We start from the raw sequence: 23724 nt of genomic DNA, 5'->3' as shown, positions 1-23724 counted from the left end.
TTGTCATTTGCAAAACTGATTTATTAATTTGTTACATTTTTTTTTAAACTGATTTATTATTATTATTATTATTTTTTAATTCATTTACATTTTACCATATAAAGTTTAAAATGTCTACAATTTAAAGGTTTTTCAATGTCTTTGAGCAAAGTCTCTAATGCTTATCTACTCGAAAATAAAGTAAAACTACTTTTGTGGAATATTACAATTTAAAATGTAAAAAAAATTATAATGACTGCATTATATTTTAAAACATAGTTTATTCCTGTGGTGGCAAAGTTGAATTTCAGCAACGATTACTGCAGTCTCCAGTATCACATTGCTTAATGTTTGTTTGGAAACTGTGATACATTTTTGAGCATTCCTTTATGAATAGAAAGTTCACAAAACAGCATTAATTTAAAACAGAAATATTTTGTAACAAAGTAAATGTCTTTACTGTCACTCCTGAACAAAACTGATGTGTCCTTGCTGAATTAAACTATTCATTTTTTACAAAAAAAAAAAAGTTGCTGCACACAAACGTCAGCCTGATTGGTATTTGTCAGTTTGAAACATCACATTTTTCTTAAAAATGAAATTAAAATGAAGGAATCAATTTAAGTGGCACTTCTAATCTTCTGCACACTCTCAGACGGCAACATCTAAAGAAACATATAGCGTAACACAGAAAACACAATAAAATCAGTCAGTGCCAGTCAGTAATCAAGATGAATGTTTCAGCTCTGTAAAACTTCAAGGTGACTAACAGAACAGCCACGTTCTTACAATAACCCCAGTATAAAAGACGTCCCCACGCACACCGAGACCACCAGCAGCAGCGCTTGAGAAAACACTGCCATGTCATGTAGCAGCTTCCAAATCTGAATTGTGAAATGTGAGCTTGAGCAGTCATGTAAACTATATCCTGTGGCCCAGCGGTCCACCCACACTCCCTGCCAGACTCTTGAATGTCAACGCCGAGCGAAGAACCTGAGAAAAAGTGCGCGCGTCGTGTTCCCACTCAGGCCCTGTTTACCGGCAGAAGTTTTTGCAAGTCACCTCTAAGCCTGCATAATAACCCATATCATAAATGGGGCTGAAATTGCAGGCCCGAGCATTGTGTGCATGAGAAAGGCTTGTATAATTGTATGGAGCGACATTAAACTGGGGGAGAGCGGAAGGGAAATAGCCCTCTAAGGAGACGAGGTGCTGCAGGATTGGGCCCGGACATAATGCGTCGCTATCACTGTGCTGCATCAATGTCCTCTGTGGCAGAGATTAGCGCTGAGGAAATCTATCCAACACAAATAGACCATAACGAGACAGTAATTTTGTGGGTTCAAGGGGAAAAAAACACTTTTCTTCCAGCCTCACTGTCTGCAGGGTCTGTTAGGGGGTATCCAGGGAAGATGTTTGCTTATAAAGTCACAAGCTGTAGGCCGTACACTGTTCCCTCCGCACAATGCACCGCATTTGTCAAGCCAATTTTTTGGGAAAGTGGCTTCTCAATGACACTTATCGTTTAAAAGCAATCACAGCTAATGTGCATCACGTCATAGCGGGAGCCATCTGTACGCATTCAGTCAAACGCCCCACTTACAGTTTTGTATTACAGCATTTTCACATGGTGAACATACAGACTCGATTTCATACAGCTCTAAATTGTTCATAGCGTAGGTATAATGTAGTCTGGATCAACATTGATTATCTTCATAGCAATGGTTCTAAATTGGTTATTTTAGGAACCAGATGTTACTCATAGTATCATATACAGTACTTTTTCTTGAGTTCTTGAAAGAAGACTTATATTGGTCCATAATATTGTAAAACAGTAATATTGTGAAATGTAATTTAATCCTGTGGCGACGCTAAATTTTCAGCATCATTACTCCAGTTTTCAGTGTCACATGATCCTTTAGAAATCATTCAAATATGCTCATTTGCTGCTCAGGAAGCATTTCTTACTATTATCAATGTTGAAAACAGTTGTGTTGCTTAATATTTTTGTGGAAATAGATTTTTTTTTCAGGATTCTCTGAATGAATGTAATGTTCAAAATACCCGCATTTATTTTAAACTGAAATCAACTGTAATGTTGTAAATGTCTTTGCTGCTTCCTTGCTTAATAAAATAATTAATTTCTTTCTTTGCATCTTTTAAAAATCTTAATGATCCCAAATTTGTGCACAGTAGCATTTCAATCCTGAAAACATTTTTTGGGGAACTTAAAAACTTCTTACAATATATGTACAGTTGTAATCAAAACTATTCAACCTCCTTGACCTGCAAGACGTTTTGCTGCAGAGAACCAAATTTTATGAAAACAATTCAACAAATGCAATAGTACACATTGGCTCTAAACATTAATGTTCAAAATTATTCAACCCCTAAAAGTAAAATTGGTGCAGAATGTTTTAATCTCTAAAACCATCAATAAATGCTGCTTGGAAGTGCTTAGAACAGGGGTCACTACACTCGGTCCTAGAGGGCCAAGTTTAGCTCCAACCTAAATCAAACTCACCTGAACCAGCTAATCAAGGTCTTAATAGGTACATTTGAAACTTCCAGGCAGGTGTGTTTAGGTAAGTTGGAACTAAACTCTGCAGGAAACGGCCCTCCAGGATCAAGTTTGGTGACCCCTGGCTTAGAAGCTTCTGTGACCTTTCTACTGCAATCTTGGCCCATTCCTCGTCTGAAAAACCTTTCAGATCACTGATAATCTTTGGTTTTCACTTTGCCACTCCTTTCTTCAAATTCAACCAAATATTTTTAAGGAAAATTAAATCTGGAGATTGAAAAGGCCACTCAAAAACATTCTATGACTGATCCCTGAACCAAGCATAAGTAGATTTGGATGTATACTTTGAGATAATTGTTCTGCAGGAAAGTCCATTGCACCAACAGCATCACAATTCTTGCCAAAATGGCCTGATACTCCAAAGAATCCATGATATCATTCATATAGTCATGATTTCCACTTCCTGCTATAGTAAAACAACCCCATAACAGGACTGGCCCACCGCCATGTTTGACTATGGTGATGGTGTTCTACTGCTTATAAGCTTTGCTTTTGTTTTTGCACCAGACATGCCGCTGATCCATAGGTCCAAAAAGTTCCAGTTTGGTCACATCACTCCATAAAACGGTCTTCCAGAAATCCACAGGTCTATCCAAATGATTTTTAGCATGGTCAAAAATGGTATTCAGCAAGATGCCCCAACACGAAGGCTGTACTTGTCTAGTGTTCTTATACTCTGCAAATGTTTTTCCTCCTTTCGTCGGGTCATCTTGCAGGTCTTTGGCTGTACATTGCAGGTTTTTCTCAGTTGCTCTGATCAAACATTTTATGATATTGTGCTTTTTTTTTTGTTCAACACCCTCAAAGATTTTCTGGTGAAACATACTTTAAACCAAGGAATAAGGCTGCCAGCTGTGTTCCTCTAAGAACTTTTAATGTCTTGGAAATCTTCATGAAGCCTTCGACTTTCTAATATAATAAAACTATTTATTCTCTATAGCTTTTGTGAGAGCTCTGCTGACATTTGCTACTCAAGTTCAGCAATGTATGTATGTGTAACAGCCCAAGCTAATTCTGTTTTTTTAAATAGTTTCTAAAGGCTTAATTGTGTTTTAAGACAATTTTGTTCTACTATAAAAATAATAGGGCTGTCAAGCGGTACCGGGTTCGGTGCTTTCGGTACTGAAATTTTAAAAACGTCCATTTCCCGCTCACATTTGAGCGCTGTTGAGCCGACTTTTTAAACATCGCTGAGTGGCCATAGTGTTCACGCGCTCAACAGACATGACTGTGATTGGCTACAATGATAAGCGATTCACGCTCCTCACCGAGCGCTCACAAATAAGCACAACGGGAGCGTTTAAAAGCCGTGTCTGTCAGCGGATCCGTCTATATGCAAATGTATTAGGGATCCGCTGACACACGTGGCTTTTAAACGTTCCCGTCAGCTCAAAAGAACAGCAATTATTTAAAAGTAAATCTTCTGTAACATTATAAAACTCATCAATGTCACCTTTGATTAATGTAATGCACCCATGCTGAATAAAAGTATTCATTTATTTTAAAGAAAAACATTAACTGAACCCAAACCTTTACATGATAGTGTAGTTTATCACACAAAAGTATACAAAAATGTCATAATCAAACACTGAAATGCATTAATATCACCATAAACTACTACAAAGGTCCAAATATTGTTCATCCACACCAACATATACTGAATAGAATAAATGCATAAACAACAGCAGGAGGTAGTCAAAGTCAAATGTTTTATTTTTCATTAATTTTTTTTTGGCCTTAGATCATTTTGTTCATGGTTTTTGAGGATAAATGCATGTTAAGCAATCTCTCCATGTTAGCATTCGTCTAATTTGTCAGCTATGAAAAAAATTGCTCCAGAATAAAGTGGAGTTTGAATTAGATGCATGGTGTTAACAGCAAAAGATATAGAAAGTGATTTCTCTTTTTTAAAAGTTAATGGGCCTCATTTATCAATCTAACATAGAAACAAGCAGAGATCCGTGCGCACAAATCAACTTCCGACAGAGTTCACGTGTGATTCATGAAACATTCGTATGCTGCCAATCCCGTCGTACGAATGATCGTATGTTGATAAATGCGGTGGCTGAAAACAATCGTCATTTAAATATCATGCCCCTAAATACACCGGTTTAGAATCCTTGCCCCTAGAGTATAGGACACAGAAAAACAAAACCTGGCCAAAAAGAAGTAGTAAACTCATTAAGGAGAAATGCAATTCCATTGATGTATGGTTTGTTAAAATATGACAATTTTTGGCTGAGCTACAACTATTTGAAAATCTGAAATTTACAAAATATCTTAAATGGAACATTATCTTCACTTAATATCTTAATGATTTTTGGCATAAAAGAAAAATCGATTGTTTTGACCCATACTATCTATTTCTGGCTATTGGTACAAACATAGCTAAAATGACTGGTTTTGTGGTCCAGGGCCTCTCTCATCGACATCCAAATGTTTCCATTTTTGCCATGTAACATTTGGTTGCTAAACTATTATCCATGATGTTGTTGAAATGCAAAATAAAAAATAAAATAAAAATATTTAGACATAAAAAAAAACTATTATCCATGATGTAAACAAGTCTTTGTACTTCACTTGTGCTCCAACACGCAAATCATCCTAATTTTTTTTATTTTGGCGCTGCACGCTGATTTTACAGCGGACCTTTTAAATTGAGCAGCGTAACGTTTATGTTTGGTTGACTACATTTTAATTTGATTAATGGCTGTAATGTCAAGTTAGCAATGCTGAAATTTGTGTGCGGGCGTGACGTACCTGTGTGATCAGTTACATTTAATAAAGTAAAGATATAACAAATAAAATGAATTAAGAGCATCACAAAATCAAAAGTGGCTTATACTTGTCACAGTTTTCTTTTCCTTTTGTTAATCTGTTATTTATTTAAGAGAAACATATTTAGTGTATGCTAGCCCTATTTATTTTACTCCTTTTATAATTTTAGTTTTTCTTGGCAGATATGCTTCTGTGAGTATTTAAAGAAGAAGTTCACTTCAGAACAACAATTCACAAATAATTACAAGATGTTCATGTCTTTCTGTCTTCAGTCGTAAAGAAATTATGATTTTTGAGGAAAACATTTTAGGATTTTTCTTAAATAGGTCATTTTTTTTTTTCGGAAAATAAAAATGTGTATACTTTTTAAGCACAAAAGGTTGTGTAGCACAGGTTCTGGCATGCACGTTCACGACGCTACGTACTATTGAATCATTTCGAAATGTCACGCCGAATGTAGGCGGAACCACAGACCCAGTGTTTACAAAGTGAACGTGCTAAGACTAAGAAAGTGCAAGTAAGTAAAGGAGAAAATATAGGAGAGTTTTTCGCCATACTCTACCTTTTTTAGCCGGAGTACACAGACGATGAACTTAGATGTGATTCGTCGTAGTGATGGGAAGTTCAGATCATTTTACAGACTTACACCGTTGAGTCTCGTTCAGCAAAATGAACAAATCAGTTTTCGAGTCATTTTGTTCATTTTAGCAAAATCAGCATCATGTGACAGCCCCATAAGATGAATGAACGACTCGAAAAACCCGAAGACTCGAAACATGTGAAATAATTCCAGTACAGAACCTAACAGGATGTTGCGCATGCGCGACTGAACGAATCACTTCCTGAGACAACCCGTTCTTTGCGAGTCATATTAAGACCCATGGACGCGCATCCGAGAGCCTGTGCTAAGCTTTTGTGCTTAAAAAGTATACAAATTTTTATTTTTCAAAAAAAATGACTGATCGTTTCACTAGATAAGACCCTTCTTTTTTGGTTTAGAGCCCTTGAAGCTGCATTTAAACTACATTTTGGAAGTTCAAAATCGGGGGCACAATTGAAGTCCATTATATGAAGAAATGTTTTCCTCAAAAACCATAATTTCTTTACAACTGAAGACAGAAAGACATGAACATCTTGGATGACAGAGGGATGAGTAAATTATTTGTAAATTGCTGTTCTGGAAGTGGACTACTCCTTTAAGACATGCTGCTGCACAAATAGCATATACGTAGCAGATCTATACAGGTGGAGCTGGGGAGGTGGAGGGTTTCAGAGGAACTATGAACGCATGCTGCGAAATGCTCTAGTGAATCCTAACCAGCCATTTTAATGTAATGCAGCATGTTTATTGGCTGCGTATGCAAGCTTGTGCTGAGTAGTTTAACATTGTGAATATCATCAGTTTTGCATTAAGGACCCATCAGCCTGCGCCTTCTAGAATTTCATGACCGAACTTGGCATTTATTTTGCCTGTAGAACTATTATATGGTTAGTTGCTTTTTATTATTTGCATTCAGCATTGTTATTTTCCCTGACAAGAACAGAACAAATCTGGAACCTATTTTAACACTGTGACCCACCAGCTGTGAAGCCCTGCTTTAAACAGTCAGCATGGACTTAGAAAAGAGAGAATACAGACACTATTACATATCGCTACAAGCAGATTTCAAGGGAACACAATTTCTAAAAGAGGTCTTTTACAATTCCCAAAGAGGGAATGGAGGTTTTGAGCAGTTCTTCTTGAGGTACAGTACTAACTCTACTAGCTCTCTGTGGGAGAGATTTCAGGTTTAAGTGGAATAGAGGTGGACTAAACCTTACAAGCAAGTATGGGATGACATATATAGACCGGGGCGACATTAGTGTCGGCTTCATTCCGTAGAGGAAAAGCATGCCAGCACTTGGCAGATGCTTTTATCCAAAGTGACTTACAGTGCATTCAAGGCATGCATTATACCAGTATGTAGGTTTCCTGGGAGCCAAACCCTTGACCTTGGTGTTTCTAGTTACAGCCTGAGTGACAGGAACACTTACAAAACAGCTCAAAATAATAAAATAGCATTTAAACAATAAGAGCTAACCTAATATAACAAGACTGTAAGTGTGCCTGGAAAAAAAAAAACAACACGTCTGCCTAAAGTAGTTTGACATTTCTGTCAAATACACTTAAAATTCAACTATTGAACTTAAATAAATACAGCTTACAGTTGTTTTCTTGAAGAAATAATTCAACTAAAAAGGAAAAGTTTGTCATCAATTACTTATCCTCTCATCCCAGATAGCACACATACATCTGCAAGATGTCTGTTAAAGATCACTTGATCTGGAAAGCATCTGCTTTGTACAAACATCTGGCAGACGTCTATAAGATTTCAGTTTTACATACATTCTAAATCATAAACATCTTAAAGACATCTAATAGACGTCTATATGACATCTGATAGGAAACGTCCTATAGACGTATTGCAGATGAGCAAACAATCTAAAAAATACGTCTTGCAGATGTAAACGCAGATGTCAAATAGATGTCTCCGAGATGTACCTGTGCTATCAGAGATGTTATTCCAAGTCTGTATTCTGTCTTCAGTTGACCACAAAAGATATTTTGTAGAATTAAACCATTTTTGTCTGTACAATGACAGTCAATGAGGTCTAAAACCAATCATACAGGTTGGAAAAGACAAATGATTTTCATTTTTGAGCTAATTATCAATGCAAGTACATTATATAGTAAAGCTTATTCTGGAAACTGAAAGTTGTCTTCACCTTTTTATCCAGAGTTCAGAGCAGAGCTATTTCTGACAACATTAACTTGATGGCTCCTTAAAGGTCAACACGGCATTTCAGATTCTTCAAAGGTGAGGTTTCTGAAATGTTCACTAGCGACCTGTGCGTAAATGTTGTAAGGCTCTGATGATTTCATGCGTCAAAGTATTTGAGCGTTTGATCGCTCTTGGCTGCGGAAAAAACAATCTGCGCACCGGTGATATGTGGAACAAAGACAATGCGTAAACAAAAGAAAACACATACGGAGTGCGAGAAAGCGGGAAAAGGAGTAGAGAGAAAGCAGGAGGAGAGGAAAAGTGACTGCCAACCCCTGTTTTTACTTTCTTTGTAGCCTTTTTGCATTTCCCCAAAAAACCTCCCCTGCAGACTGGCAGTAACACTTGTACCACATGCAGAAATAAGGCTAGCAAAGGGGAAATGAATTATTTATACAGGCCTGCCTTTCAGAATTAAAGTGAGCACCATGAGACTCCCCCAACGTGAGCTGAAAGGGACAGGGGAGCTCAGAGCAAACACACTGTGAGCGACAAACACAGGTACACACACATAAACACGCACAAAATTGATGCAAAACACAAAGGGAGATGCATTTTTGATAGCCGACATGATTCAGGCCACTGAAGATGGAAAGAAATTACAGGAACTGTTCGTTTACCCGATGCTGTTGACTAATTACCTACCCTCTGAGACCGGTGAGGCTAGTTAATATGTTTTCTCTGCACTTAACTACTGGTAATACACTCGATTAAAACAACACAATTTGCATCCTACAATTAAACTGTACAACGGGAAACACTGGATGGATGATGATTTGGCTTAAAGGGATAGTTCACCCAAAAAAGAAAATTCTGTCATTAATTACTCACCCTCATGTCGTTCCAAACCTGTAAGACCTTCGTTCATCTTCAAATTAAGAGTAATTATTAACAGAATTTTCATTAAAAGGTTTATATGCCATTTGTCTGCAAAATAAATCTGTCCATTAATGCAGCTCCAAAAGCATATATTTTTTCCTACAACAAACGTATGCCTACATCCCATCTTATTATGAAACAGAGCCGAGATTACTACCATTTCAGTAAATTAATTAGTTCTCTGGGGGTGCAGATTCATGTTTAGTGGAAGGAAACTTCCCAAAAAAATGGCTGGAGGGGTTGTTGCCATGTATTGCTAGAGAAATGCTCAAATGTTTAAAACTGTCTGGCAAAAGGTGAATAAATTATTACTTGGTCACTGAGTGCATTGCAGGAACCAGCTCTTATGGTCCATTAGAGAACATCGCTGCCATTAATCTGAGCAGGCAAAGATGTCCCACGGGTAAGAATATGTCTGGCACCTTGTGTGGCATTGGGGCACTTGCCTGCAGGCGAAAGAACCTTCTCGTCCACTCAGTTTACAGCAAAGTACAGCTTTTCTGACCACGGACTAGCACTGGAGATCTGTCTGCTTCCTTAACCACTGAGACTTAGACAAATTAGAATGTTATTTCTTCATAAACATTGACTTAAAATCAAAAACAGACACTTGAACATACATTTGACTTGCATGTTTGTTAAAACCTCCACACTGTCGTGTTTAATGTGCATGCAATCAATCAAATTCTACGCAGCTCTTTCTGATATGATGCATAAAATATTCCTCAGGGCGTTAAAAATTAGCGATGCCATCCCTCTCTCTCTGCCATCTACTTCATTGATATTCTTAGCAGTACATTTGGCATTAAAACCAAAAAGAGCATGACATAGTAAAGAGATGCAAAAGGGGCCAAGAACTGTCCCTCTTTAATAGCTGAAACCTCACTGGAGTGCTATAGTTTCTCCTCCCAAACACAAAGTTTATGAGGTTTACTTGGCTATTGGCTTTTTAAACAAATCTTACCATAAATTCAACATTTTATGTTTTTGAGGACAACTTTTATTCTAACATAAAATACACATTGTCATGTATGCCAAATATTTAAATTCAGTTAACGGGTCCAAAGCCAGAGTTGAAACATGTCTTTTTCCAAACAGTTTGTGTGTATGCACATTGTATAATATCACACACATTTCTAGTAATTGTGCAGTTGTTGTATTGTATTTTCTGAAAGTTTTGGCATATTTGTCCTCTCCCCAAATTTGTTGCTATCAAAAAACAGTAACAATCATTTAATTAGAAGGGTTATATTGACCTGTTAAGATTTTGCTTACATCTAGATTGTAAATATATTTTTTTGCTATTTTTATTTTTTTTTTCATGAAAAATCCATAAATTTCAAGTGTAATTTATGAGATTTGTTGTAATTTGAATCCAATTTTTCTTTATAAAAGGAAGTTTAAATATACAATGAACCAAAAACTATCATAACATTGTAGCTGATAATTCAGTATACTTTATTTTTGACAAAACATCCCATGTTTTGGTCGTGACTGCATATTTTTGGCAGTGACTGTAATGGTTTGGTAGCGACCACATCACATTACAGAATTTTAACACACATACTAAAACACTACTAAACATACTAAAATACAAAAACAAAAAAAATTGCAGAACTACTAAAATTTTGTTTATTTCCCCCAAATATGAGGATAATGACAATGACAAGTTTCGTTAGTGACAATTCTATGGGATAACATCCTAAAAACAAATATATCATTACCGAAACTCCACCAAATTTTAGATACTTTTGAAGCTAGCTCAAAGATGCTAATCAGCACTTGGTTAGCTAGCACAGTTATGAACAGTTGCATACATATAAAACCTAAATGTTATGGAATAACAAAAAAGTGTGGTTAATTAATAGTGACGTTCCTTAAAATTTTTCAGACTTTTGAACACATTTACCTCAAAATTATGAGACCTATTTACTTACCATGTAGATATGAGAGAGGGGGACACAGGAATATTTCCTGATCATAAATGTATGGGTTTAGTTAAAATCAGTTTGGGCCAACAGACTAAAACATTGTTTCGGTAAAACAATGAAAAATGAAAAATGCAGGACACATTTTTTTTTTTTTTTTACATAAAGTTTCATAATTTACAAAGAAAATATAAAATAAATATTTTTTGAACTTCACTAAAAGAATCAAAAAGATACTTTTAAAAACAACGATGGAAAAAAAATACAAAAATTATTTCAATATCATTTTCATATTGGGAATTTGGGGGTTAAGGTTCAGGACAGCCACCTCCAAACTGAAAGTACCCACTAAATGATGATTTTATATATATTAAGCTTACTAATATTTTAAATATTATTGTGGGTTTCAATAGATAGTAGAAGGATCTTAATAAACATCTAAGATATGAATAATAGTGGTTTTTAAATGTGTTTTGGGGTTGTGGGACAGCAGTTTGCACCAGTTCTGTAGAATGGCTCAATAACAAATTAATCAGTTAAATTAATTAAAACGGCAACATTACTAACCGTAATGTTGTGAAGCTACGGGAATCCTGCTTGCGTGTAAAGAAAACCACAATAATGACTGTTTTGACCACTGTTTTCTGACCCTTGCTGTCTATGCAGGGTTAGAAAGCTCTTGGATTTTATAAAAAAATATCTTAATTTGAAAGAAAAACAGAGGTCTTACAGGTTTGAAACAGCATGAGGGTGAGTAATTAATTAAAGAATGTTCATTTTTGGGTGAACTATCCCTTCAATATGGACTATATCAAAGGTTATATATGGGCCATTTTTTAAAAGTTTAATTTTAAATATATCGGGCTTTTTTGCCATATTATAGTAATTTTCCCCCCTTGTGTCAATTTCTGGCCCTGTATGATTTACTTTATTCTGTGTAACACAAAAGATGAATTTTTGAAGAATATCCTTGATCCATATTTCCATATAACGCAAGTGGACTAAAATGGGGAAAAATTTATAAAAACACTATATGATTGTTTTGTATGAGGAACAGGCTGAAATGAAAATCATTACTCACCAAAAGTATCACATGTATGTATTATCATAAATTAGTTCATATGGTTTCAGAAGGTATACAGAAATAAACAATAAATATGCATAAGCAAATAAATAAATTGCACACGTTACACAGACTCCTCTCATGATACTTCTATTATGCTTTTGTGCAATTTTGCTCAAAAGTGTTTGAAGCCGCTAATCATTAAGGTGATCTGGGGTCAGCTGAGGTCTAAAACACAAATGTTAAATGATATCTTATCTCACACAAGCGTAATAACCTAATCATATGTGAGACCAAGCCTCAGGGAGGGATTTTATGCCACATCTTGCAATCTAGGCCTAAGGACTGCAAACAGGTTTACTATCTGTCTTTTATCTCAGTTAATATCTTAAACTGCCTTTAAACGCACAGACCGAAGCGGAGCTGTGTGTAATGTATTTAGGAATTATGCTACAACCCGTTTTAATCCTCAGTCAGAAGACACTGATAAATGGCCAAACATAAGCGAAATATAGCACACGAAATGGCTTTGGAGAATAATGGTGGAGTTAAACATGCAGTACCTACTGCTCATGTGTAATAGCTGCCTCTGGCAAAAAGTCATGGGGGATTTGGAGACTGTTGCCAAGAAAGGAGGTTCAATCAATAACCAATCTGTTGAAGTTTTATTCTGTGACAACATTCTTAATTAAGAGCCACTGTGGGCATGTCTGCGAGGGGCTGAGAAACACAGACAGCGATGGGCTTGATACAGGACAACCACTTTCCGGCGCTGAGCACAATGGAGAGTTATAGCTTGGTTTAAGGCAACAGAAATGAGAACTTCACGCTACCTAACTCACAGCGGATCATCTGTGTCAGGAAATTCTAAATCACAAATGTTCTTGGGCGACTGTAAACGGCACTGTAACCTTGTTTTTTTTGTGCCTTAATACATGTAAAGCAGCGCAGCGGCTGGCTGGAGGAACACATCCCGCGTGGTGCGCAGAAGCGCCTGAGAGATATATAGACTCTTCATTATATGATGCCGATAACGCAAAGTGCCGTTGAGATGTTATTAATCAGCGAGGGCTGATGAGCTGCAAACACTCAGTCCTTGATTCAGTGATTGGATCCCTTATCATGAATCCTGCTCTTCACCTAAAACGAGGTGAAGGACATTATCACAATTTATTGAGTGCACTTAATTAGCTGGGAATGCAAAGAGACAGATACTATTCAGCTTTAAGCTAAAATGCGCATCTAAATGTGTCTTTAAACACTTTTATGCCATTCTTCCAAACCTGCATGACTTTCACTTTTCTGTCAAAAAAAGTGCATTGCTGAAGAAAATCTGTGCTGCTTTTTTATATGATGAAAGGCACCGGGACTGTCAAGCTTTATAATGACAAAAAACACCATAATAGTCATAAAAGTAGTTCATCTAATGTCAAACCTGATGGGGTGTATCTAATGGTTTGATGAGATGAGATTTTTTATGATTTTTGAAACTGCTCACTGGGGCTGCATTAATTTAAAAAATAAAGTAAAACGGTATTACAATTTAAAGCAGCTGTTTTCTATTTTATTATATTTTCTAATACAATTCATGAATTTTCAGCAGACATTACGTCAGGCTTCAGTGGCACATGATCTTTCGGAAATCATTCTAATATCCTGATTTGGTGCTCAAGAAACATACTGCTTAATATTTGTATAAAACCTGTGGTACATTCTTTTCATGATTTTTTGCACAGAAAAAGCATTTATTTGAAATAGAAATCTTTTGTAACATTACAAGGCCTTTACTGTCACTTTTGATTAATTTAAGACATCCTTGCTAAATGAAAGTAATAACCTTACTGACACCGAACTTTTATGTGCTTTTTATGTGCAATTCAGTTTGACAACTAGGCCTGTCACGATAACAACTTTTTGTTTTGCAATATATTGCCCCAGAAATAATTGCGATAAGTGATATTATTGTCATTTTAAGACCATTTTATGCCACTGAATATATAATTATAATATAACAGCATAATAATGCAAGAAGGCCTACACACTTTCAAATGACAACTAACTTTTAATTCTTAAGAATATTTAGATCATCACACTTTCTAACAAAATGTCCAAAGTAACAAGTAGAAAAAAGAAAACTGCACAAAGAGATGTTTCCATCCACAGATTTTTCCCTGACCTTCTTTTCTAAATTAATGGTGCACACTATTGCTGAAAAACACAATCGCTACTTAGCAGTTAGATGTCTGTGTGCACAAAGGCACAGATTCTTAAACAAGGCCATATCTGCAGATGAAACTTTTTTTGTAGAAGTTTTTTTTTTTTTTAATTCAAACTGGCACTTCATGACACCATGATATTTACAAGAAGCTGCAAAAGACACAGGCGCAAGTGGAATGCAAAAAAACATGGTAACATTCATTTTTATCTAAATATAATAGGCAATATCTTGCGTCACCAAAATTATTGAGGTCATGTACATATATTGTTCGATAAGTCAGTATATTGATTATTGTGACAGGCCTATTGACAACCTCAGTCACTTTCACTTTTATAATATGGAAAACGTGGTCAAAACTGAAAAATTCACCTTTTTTGTGAAAAAATGAAAAAGATACAGGATTGGAACAACCTAAGGGTGCTTAAATGATAGCAGAATGTAAACTATACCACAAAAATGGCACACCATATGACATAAAATAATATTTACTTTATCATTTTTTAAATTGTCTTTTAATTATATTTTTAATTTTTTCTTAATTCAATATTTCAATCATTAAAAACAAATTAAGATATTTTTGATGAAAACCAAGAGCCTTCTGACCCTGCATAGATAGCAATGCAACTGACACATTCAAGAGCCGGCGTTCTAGCATAGAATCCAGATGTGCTTTGCTTTGCTTACAAGCAGAGGAAGATGCACGCTGTACATAAAGCAGTCTTTGTAAACAAACGTGACTTGCAATTTTTTGCCCAACCTTACTTATTTGAACCAGAATATACAGACAATGAACTAAGAAAGATGGACGTTCTTCAGAAACGTGTTTTCATGTTTCATGAACACGTTGAAGAGAGACAGAAGAGAAGAAATTGTTGAATAAAGTCGTTATTTTAGGTTTCTTTGCACACAAAAAATATTCCTATAGCTTCATAAAATTATGGTTGTACCACTGATGTCACATTGACTATTTTCAGTGTTGCCAAGTCTGCGGTTTTCCTGCGGAATTGGGCTACTTTAACACTGTTGCCGTGGGATGTTTTTTTTGTCCGTGGGTTGAAGCGACCCCAATAACGTGATATTTAGCCACTGAAATGCGACTTTTACCAGAGGAACCCCACCCAAAAACATGAATGCTATTTTTACCGGGAGGATCCCCCCTGAAAAGCCATTGGGCTAATTTTTGGCTAGTTTTGAGACGCAATTGGACGGGTTTTGCTGTGAAAACCTGGCAACCCTGACTATATTAACAATGCCCTTACTACCTTTCTGGGCCTTGAACGTGTCAGTTGCGTTGCTGTCTATGCAGGGTCAGAGAGCTATTGGATTTCATCAGAAATATCTTAATTTGTGTTCTGATGATGAACGAAGGTCTTACAGGTTTGGAATGACAAGAGGGTGAGTGATTAATGACAGAATTTTCATTTTTGGGTAAATCTCTTTAATATATCTGCTACTGCAAATTCCTGTGCAAATGCATTCATGCATCCTTTGTGCAGAATTAGTCTGTGTTAGTGCACCTTTTTGTTGTGTACATTGCCTCTTCAGCTATTGTGCTCTGCAGTGTGAAGACAACAAAACAGAAGTGATAATTAACAGCAATAAATCACAAAAGAAAAAAAATCTCTCTCCATCAGCACAAGAACCCTGATTTTCACATTTCATCATTTCACATCCAGTTGGTCTATTCAATGAGTGCTGAACAAGCATGTGTCACGTCTGAAACCGAAAACTCTAAAACAATGCCGAGCTTCTGTTCCACAGTGCCGCAAGTGTTCCGACAGCTTGAAAAATTCCTTGAGTTGTATCCCCAAGACAGACACAGCTTACTCTGCAAGCATCGAAAGCAAGATATACAGCAAAAGCAACATCCACAACATTCACAACCCTCTCTATGTATTTAAGGAGAAGGATTTATGAAAGTTCAATGAAAAAGAACAGTCTTTTTCCCCTCAGATTACCTGTGGAAAGTGGAAAAACACGCCTTAATGTAGTGGTTTGCCACAGGTCTTAATGCAGCCCCAGGGTTAAAGCTGCACCTTGTGCTATTTTTAAACGTTTAAGAGCATCACTTTTATGTAATAGCTACATTTAGACCATGTCTTTCTCAAAGTACATGTTTTATTCTGTTCTCCTCAGATAAACATCCACTGTTGCTCCACATGCTGAAATGTTTAAGCCTTGGGAAAACCATGAAACTGCATTAATGCACAACAGATACCGAGATGTAAATAGGGTCTAATAGGGCTTGAAAACTTAAACACCATGCAAAAATAAATACCTACCGCTAATATGGCTCAGAACAATCGGGACTAGAACTAAAAACAGAACGGAGCACTCTGACGCATTACAACCAAATGATAAAACCAAAGAGGATGAATCTTTAACCAGAGAACCTACATATTTCAAGACGCATTCCCATGTAACGATGAGTCACCGGTGGAGCACCTGGAGAGCGCAGTAAAATCACAAAGAGACGTTCAGAAAGAGAAAAGGATAAAACTTAACTAACAACCACTGCAGTTTACAAAAGCCTCCCGTTTCCTGACAGGACTGTGCCGTGTTTTGAAAACGTAATTCATCTGGTGAAAGATTTCAGCGCTGTGGCCTCATACCGGGACCGCCTCTGCAGAGACAGCTGGGCGAAACATCTTGAAAATACATTTTTTCATCCAGAACTTGAGATAGACAGGAATGACAAATCAGAACACTTGTATCAAACCTCTTTACTCTGCAAACGGCTACTTGAGCTTCTACCTGCTTTGTCTGACAAGAGGAAATTTGATAGCGCTCGCATGCTCCGAAGCATATCTCGGCAGAAGGACAAACGAGCATAAAGAGATAAATGAGTTTCATTTCAAAAATTAAATTCCACTCAAGAACGACTGAGGTAAATGACTAGACCGAGTCATGAGTACGGTATAAATCGGTGCCGCAGTGCTTGAGATTCTGCCCGTTGTAAAGAGAGCTGAAAGTCGGGTGTTTCAAAGTCATTACATCACCAACACAGCTGTGGATCGTCAAAATCATTAGACATGGTTGTGCAACTTCATCTGACAGCAAACAATCAGACGAGAGGTTACGTTTAATTAAATTCAATCACGAATAACAATAAGCTGATATAACGACTCGCGAACTGGCCCCGTCAACGCATTGTGTCGCGCAGGCAATTTGCTTTAAGATATTCATAGCCTTCCGCACTATTCGTGGCTTCCATCTAGACCTCCTCACGTATTCATTGTTTCCATAACGGTAACAATTTAGAGAAGAACCTGCATGCAAATAACCCTCGGTTGCTTTGCTGTGCCAGGACTTCAACAGAAAGCACTACTGCAGGCCCCAAAAGACAGCCGCAGAGTGTCTCAGAAAAAAAGCAGTGTGAGCTGTCAAGGGAATAATGACAGCAGCCATCTATGAATCACTGTGAGCACTGGATTCCTCAGCTCCACTTGTTTTTTTTCCTCCTTCTTTCCTTTGCGAAGGCAGAGACAACATCCAGCGCTGAGCTGTCCCCAGCCAACCGCAGCACAACTTGAGCGAGGGGCTATGAGCCGGGACTGCTGTTAAGAACCTCAAAGCCTTCAAGAAGAGAGGGCCTTTTGAAGGATAAACCACAGGATTAGATTAGTCCATCCTCTTGGGTTACAGAGCTGGGCATCTTCCCTTTTTTTTTTAATCTGGACCCCCAAGAGGCCGGCCATATTGGCATTGAGGGGATGTCCATCTTCTTTTCAGTGTGGGCTTCAATAGAAAACCCCTGACAGGGAGCTTAAGAGAGAGAAAATATGATTCATGGCAAGCTTTTAATGCTCAAGGTGAATTGCCCTGCAAAAAGCTCACCTCGATTGAGAGTACAATACTGCAAGAGGACTAGAAGGGAGGTCAGGACGGGCTGAAAACTAAAGCTGACCCCGGGCGCTCTTTTTTGGATTGTTTCTCACACAATCCCTTGCTGGGGCGCAAATGCGGCTCTTTTTGATAGCGTCGCTGGGAAATAATAGAAATACGTGTTCTTTGTGAACGCCGGCAACAGGGTTGCAGGCTAAGAAATGCATATGGGGAAGTTTCTGTGTGGCGTAGAAGTATATTAAAAACCTAATGTAAGCAAAACCCACCAATTTAAAAGAACTTATAAATAGGGGAAATAAATTTGGAGCTCTATCGCCGCACATTTATCAGCCTAAGAGTGGAAAATGGTGAAGTACTCTGCTAAATAAAGGATTAATGCAGATTGAATGCATCAGGGTGGCTGATTCAATGCAAAAAATTCAAATCCGGCCCTACATTTTATTGAGGTGGAAGAGCATGCACCCAGCTCGAGAAGAAATCTTCCTCTGAGCCTCTTTAATATTTTAAACCTCGGCAGACTACTGATGTACTGCAAGACAGCCACTCTTAACTTTGTTAATTCAGCCGTGAGAGCACCTTCGCTGTGTTTATTTATCTAGCCAAGCTCTACCTGAGGAGCTGCATGTCAAAAGCCATTAGGCTGACATCCCCTGAGCAAACCCTCCAAGCCAGCGAGAGAACCCTGCTCACAGATACCCTTGAAATAAGGAGGAATGAGCAATGTCAAGGAACTTCGCAGAGAACTTATGATTTTAAAACCTGTCAGCCTGTGAAAGTGTCTGGGGTCACTGCTCATCATGAATCTCTTGACTGACAATAATGCATTAAGATAATAACGCGAAATTCATGATTCACTTCATGCAAAGCTTCTGAGAAAAAAAAAAAAACATTATATTCAGCTCCAGCTGTATGCATGCAGCATTCTTATGTAGTTTTCTGGCATATATTGAAAGGATTAAACTGAAGTGTTGCTATTGTTATTATTAATTTAGAAAATGCTACAGTGCCAAGCTCTGACAGCATCAGTGAGAGTGAACAAATCCTGGCAAAAATGATCACTACTTGCTTTTTCTCAATCCTGAGTCATTTCTAAGAGGATAAGAAGTGCTAAACCATACTCAGTCACAAATCTTTGACGAACAATGCAAATTCTACAATCCACACAAAAGTTTAACTTACACCCTGTCATTTATAAATGTAATACTTTGCAAACACAAGAAAAGCCTATCTCAATCATCTGCGCCTTATAGCAGTGATAATACATGGCCTGGGATTTAAGCAGAGTATGGCAAGCCAATTTATCATGTATTCCTTAAACTTAACTAGTATTTATTTTTACTTCATTAGTACTTGTTTTGATTACTAGTAATTCACTAGTGACAAATACCTATTCAGTTAGCTGCTAGTCACTAGAATTCATTATATCCTAGTAGTCAGTATCTTCAAGTCAGTATCCCAATAGTACTGGCAACTGCAAGTTTTGCCAGTGAATTGAAAGAAAGAAAAAAAAAATCAGCGGTTCCCATTCAACTTGTGTATATTCAAATTGTTGCTAGCACTCCGGTTTTACTAATAATGTTTAAGGTATTCAAACATTTTAGTTAGCTACTATTACATTTCATAGTATCTATTCCAGTTTTTACGATTTTTTTAGGATGTTTCTAAACACATTATAAATGTTAGAAACGTATTGCTGAAAACATGTTACAAAGACTGAACTATGTAGTACTGAATTGTGGAGTAAAGCCCAAAGTATACTATACTTTTTACGCGTATGCGAGGGACAGCGTACAGTGCACGTGGCGTGAATTGCGTCATCAGAACCGCACCCGCACCATCCAATTTTTGTAACCACGCGTACTTGTACACTGTGCATTTAAGTTATTTTGCGGTAATTAGTTTTTCCACATGGTGACAACACTATCCCGGCCCACTGTTTCACAGTAGAAAAACAAAACTGAAGAGACTGAACAGAAACAACAAAATATCGGAGCCTGCAACAACAACAGACGCTCACACTGACAAGCGCTTATGAGCGAGAGGGTATAACACAGCTCAGCCTTGGTTTAAAAGTGTTCAAAAATATTTTTTATCAGTCCTGACTTCAATGGACATGGATGAAGCTTTCTAGAGCACATGCGTCAACCGCCCGTGTTCGTGCACAACATCAAATGGAGTACACTTTGATATGCTACGCGTTCAGCTGTATGCATACGCTAGCGTACGCGTATAAAAACTAAGTATACTTTTGGCTTTAGACTTTTAAATTGTTTTTCACCGTTTTAATGTTCAGGGTTTTTGGGCAGGCCTGAAATCGTGTTTCAATGATTCACTGAAGCCATTAACCATGGCCCCTCCCCTAACACTGCATTAACTAGAGAGCATTAGAATTGGCGGTTCACCCACTCAGTTGTGAGTTAAGCCCCAAGTATACTTCACTTTTTATGCATGCGTGAGGGACAGCGTTCAGTGCATGTGGCGCAAATTTTGTCATCATAATAGTACGCACGTACTGTACACACACCACCTGATTTTTGCATCTGCACGTACTTTAAGTTATTTTGCAGTAATCAGTTGTTCCACAGGGTGGCAACACTGTCACAGTAAGCACGAAACTAATGAGACAGAACAACAACAACAGACGCTCACATTGACAAGCGCTTGCGAGTGAGAGGGTATGAGACAACGTAGCTTAGGTTGTAAAGAGTTTAAAAAAAATTGTTATCAGTCATAACTTATAGAAGAATACAGAGCAGTCACTGGACATGGATGAAGCTTCCTAGAGCGCATGTGTCGACCATTTGCATGCACATGCGTATATTTGGGGCTTTTACTGACATTACTGTTAGTTACTACAGCCTACAGTTTGCTAGCTAGCTATGCCTTTCTCATGTAAATGCTTAGTACCTGGTTGTGATAATTTACGAAACTTACAAATTTCCTTATTTAAATTTCCTAAAAACAATGATATCAAGAAGAGGTGGATTAATTTTGGTAAAGAGCCACCTTGATGGAAACCTGAGGATCACCACTAACACCCGCCTCTGCAGTGAACATTTTACACCGGATAGTTTTACGTTTCACCTGAGACAACTGGGATTTAACAGGGAATTGCAGCATTCCTGCGAATGGATATAATTTCAGCAACGACAGCAGACACACACCCAGCATTTGAGAGCAGAGAACACTGCTTATTTTTTTAAGATTTTAATAACTTATTTAATTTCCTTGGCGTTTTATCATTCAAATTTGGCTGGGTGGTTAATAACACACTTTTCTTTAGTGTGACAAACTCAGAACACATCTTTAATATTGCTTTACATGAACTTCAAGTAGCCATTCTGAATAGTCCTTACATTTGACAAAAAAGCAAAGCGTATCTAGCAAGAAATGTCACAGTAAATATTTCTCATAAATTAGACACTTAAGCATACCTCAGTTTAAAATGTATCAACTAAACAACGATGTAAACAAAACTGTAGCGATATATATCGCTCAGCTTTGAGCACTAAATATTAAAAGAGCCTGCCATAGTGTACACTCACCTGGAGTTTGAACTGTTCCAGTAGACCGCGTGTCTATCTGAGATGATCCTGTCGTCCGACAATACGGAGACCCAACACACTACCGTAAAAATCACCAGCGGCAACTCCATTTGAGTTGTTATACTAGTCCTCACCTCCAAACGAAAATTCACGGTCGCTTATTTCAGGGACAACTTTTCAAATACCGGCTTGCTTGAGTGAATGTACATACGCAGTTTTGAACATCATAACAAGGCTTGTAATCCAGAGCGATTTTCATTCCTTCCGAGCGAACGAGCAGCATTACTTTCTATAGCTTACTTCATAAAACTGCATGCATTTGATGTTCTTTTTAGGGGAAAAATCCATTACAATTGTTTCTCAAGCAGCAAAAGGTCTCCAATGTGGTCCACGGTAATTTTCTAAATTTTCAGAAATCCGTCCGTCATCTAAACGCGGGACAGTGTGATGCGCGTCTCCAGTCTCCTACAGTGATGCTCCCCGTTTGCAGCGTTGCAACTTCCAGATACCTCTACCCCATGTGGTCTGCACGAGAAGCACACATGAAACGCATCCCCGTCTGTAACGCACGCCTTTCTGATTCGCGTTTCCTCAGCGCTCCATCTTATTTGCACAAGTTGTGTGTTAGTTGTTGGCGGAATCGTGTTGTTCCTGGCTCGCTCCAGTTGAAAAGCAGATATCCTACGCACATCTCAAGCCGTTTGCACGAGTCCTCTCTGTCCTGGCGGAACAAAGGCAATTTTGCCCCATTCTGCTTTGGACATATCTGCCTTTGCTCACTCTTTGGATCAGCTTTTCGGATCTGCTAAATGTTCAGCTTCGGTCGACTAAATCATGTAAGCTTTCTAATGCATCTGACTCGCGCACTTCTTCATAATTCATCGGTTCATCCCGAATCTGATTCGTGTGCGACAGTTATCATCAGCGGCGTACCTTCAGGAGGAGGCGGGGCCTGGACGAGCTCTCTTCAAACTCACCTCTGCAATTTACTTTGTCATCTTAAGATTACTCATACGCGTCTTCAAATTGTTTTCTCGAGCATTTTAGCATCTTCTTTTTACAGTTGTTATCGACTGTTGTCCAAAATACCAAACAAAAAGCACGCTATTCTGTTACTTCAGCTTTGAAGCTGCTTGTTTTCAAACTTTATTATTAGCAAAAACTGTGTCAGTAGATAAAACAATTAACCACGTTTCTGTGAACGAAAGGTTGTTCCAAAAAATTAAAAAAATGTGGATTTATGTGTAGCCTAGTACATTTTCATTATCTTCCTTCTCCCTCATTTTAATTAAAATAATAGTTCCCCCAGGCCATCCAAGATGTAGATGAGTTTTTGACTTCAACAAAGATTTAGCACCAAATCACTCACTCACCAATGGACCCTCTGTAGTGAATGGGTGCCGTCGGAATGAAAGTCCAAACAGCTGATAAAAGCATCACAATAATTGACAAGCAGTCCACACCACTCCAGTCCATCAATTAATGTTTTGTAACGTGGATACATTTTTTTGTAACAAACACATGAAGTTATTTTAATTTTACACCATCGCTTTTGACCAAAATACGAGTCCAGAATCTATAACAACACTGCCTCCAGTGAAAAAGTCCATCCTCGGATCAAAATCCACTGACATATTTGTTTAAAAGTGGTTTGGACTGTTTTACTTATAAATGCAACTTGTTCTGTGCATATTTCTCTCCTGATTCAAAGATGGCTTTTTTCACTGGAAAAGTTAAACAAAAAGGATAGAGGACTCATTTTAGCCAGGAGCAGAAGTTTTGAGTTAAAAACATCTTATTTATGGTTTTATTACAAACTTACAGCTCTTTGCTTCACAAAATTTTAATTGAAGGGCTGGAGTTGTGTGAATTAACATGAGGTATATGTCAGCTGCTTAAACACTCATTCTGACGGCACCCATTCACTGCAAAGGATCTGGTGAGTGATGTAATCCAAAGAAACAAACTTAAATCGGATGGCCTGAGAATGCATACATTAAGCAAATTTAAATTTTTGGGTGAACTAAACCTTTAAGTTAAATCATTACTATATATTTTTTAAATGCTTAAATAATCCTCCAGTGC

At 37.5% G+C, this 23724-nt stretch overlaps 1 protein-coding gene across 2 annotated transcripts in view; it reads right to left on the bottom strand.

Moving 5' to 3' along the window:
• Nucleotides 1–23067, bottom strand: part of efna2a (ephrin-A2a) — an 88956-nt gene extending 65889 nt beyond the window's left edge. For both annotated transcript variants that reach the window (XM_051097207.1, XM_051097215.1), the window contains exon 1: nucleotides 21640–23067. In XM_051097207.1, the coding sequence (XP_050953164.1) occupies nucleotides 21640–21749 (110 nt within the window). In that variant the 5' untranslated portion in view covers nucleotides 21750–23067. The remainder of the gene's footprint in view (nucleotides 1–21639) is intronic.
• Nucleotides 23068–23724: the final 657 nt, after the last annotated feature.

The sequence above is a fragment of the Labeo rohita genome, chromosome 2 (genome assembly GCF_022985175.1).
Source record: "Labeo rohita strain BAU-BD-2019 chromosome 2, IGBB_LRoh.1.0, whole genome shotgun sequence".
In the NCBI taxonomy this organism is placed as follows: domain Eukaryota; kingdom Metazoa; phylum Chordata; class Actinopteri; order Cypriniformes; family Cyprinidae; genus Labeo; species Labeo rohita.
Note: the sequence above shows the minus strand (reverse complement) of the source record. Positions and strands in the feature narration are given on the sequence as shown.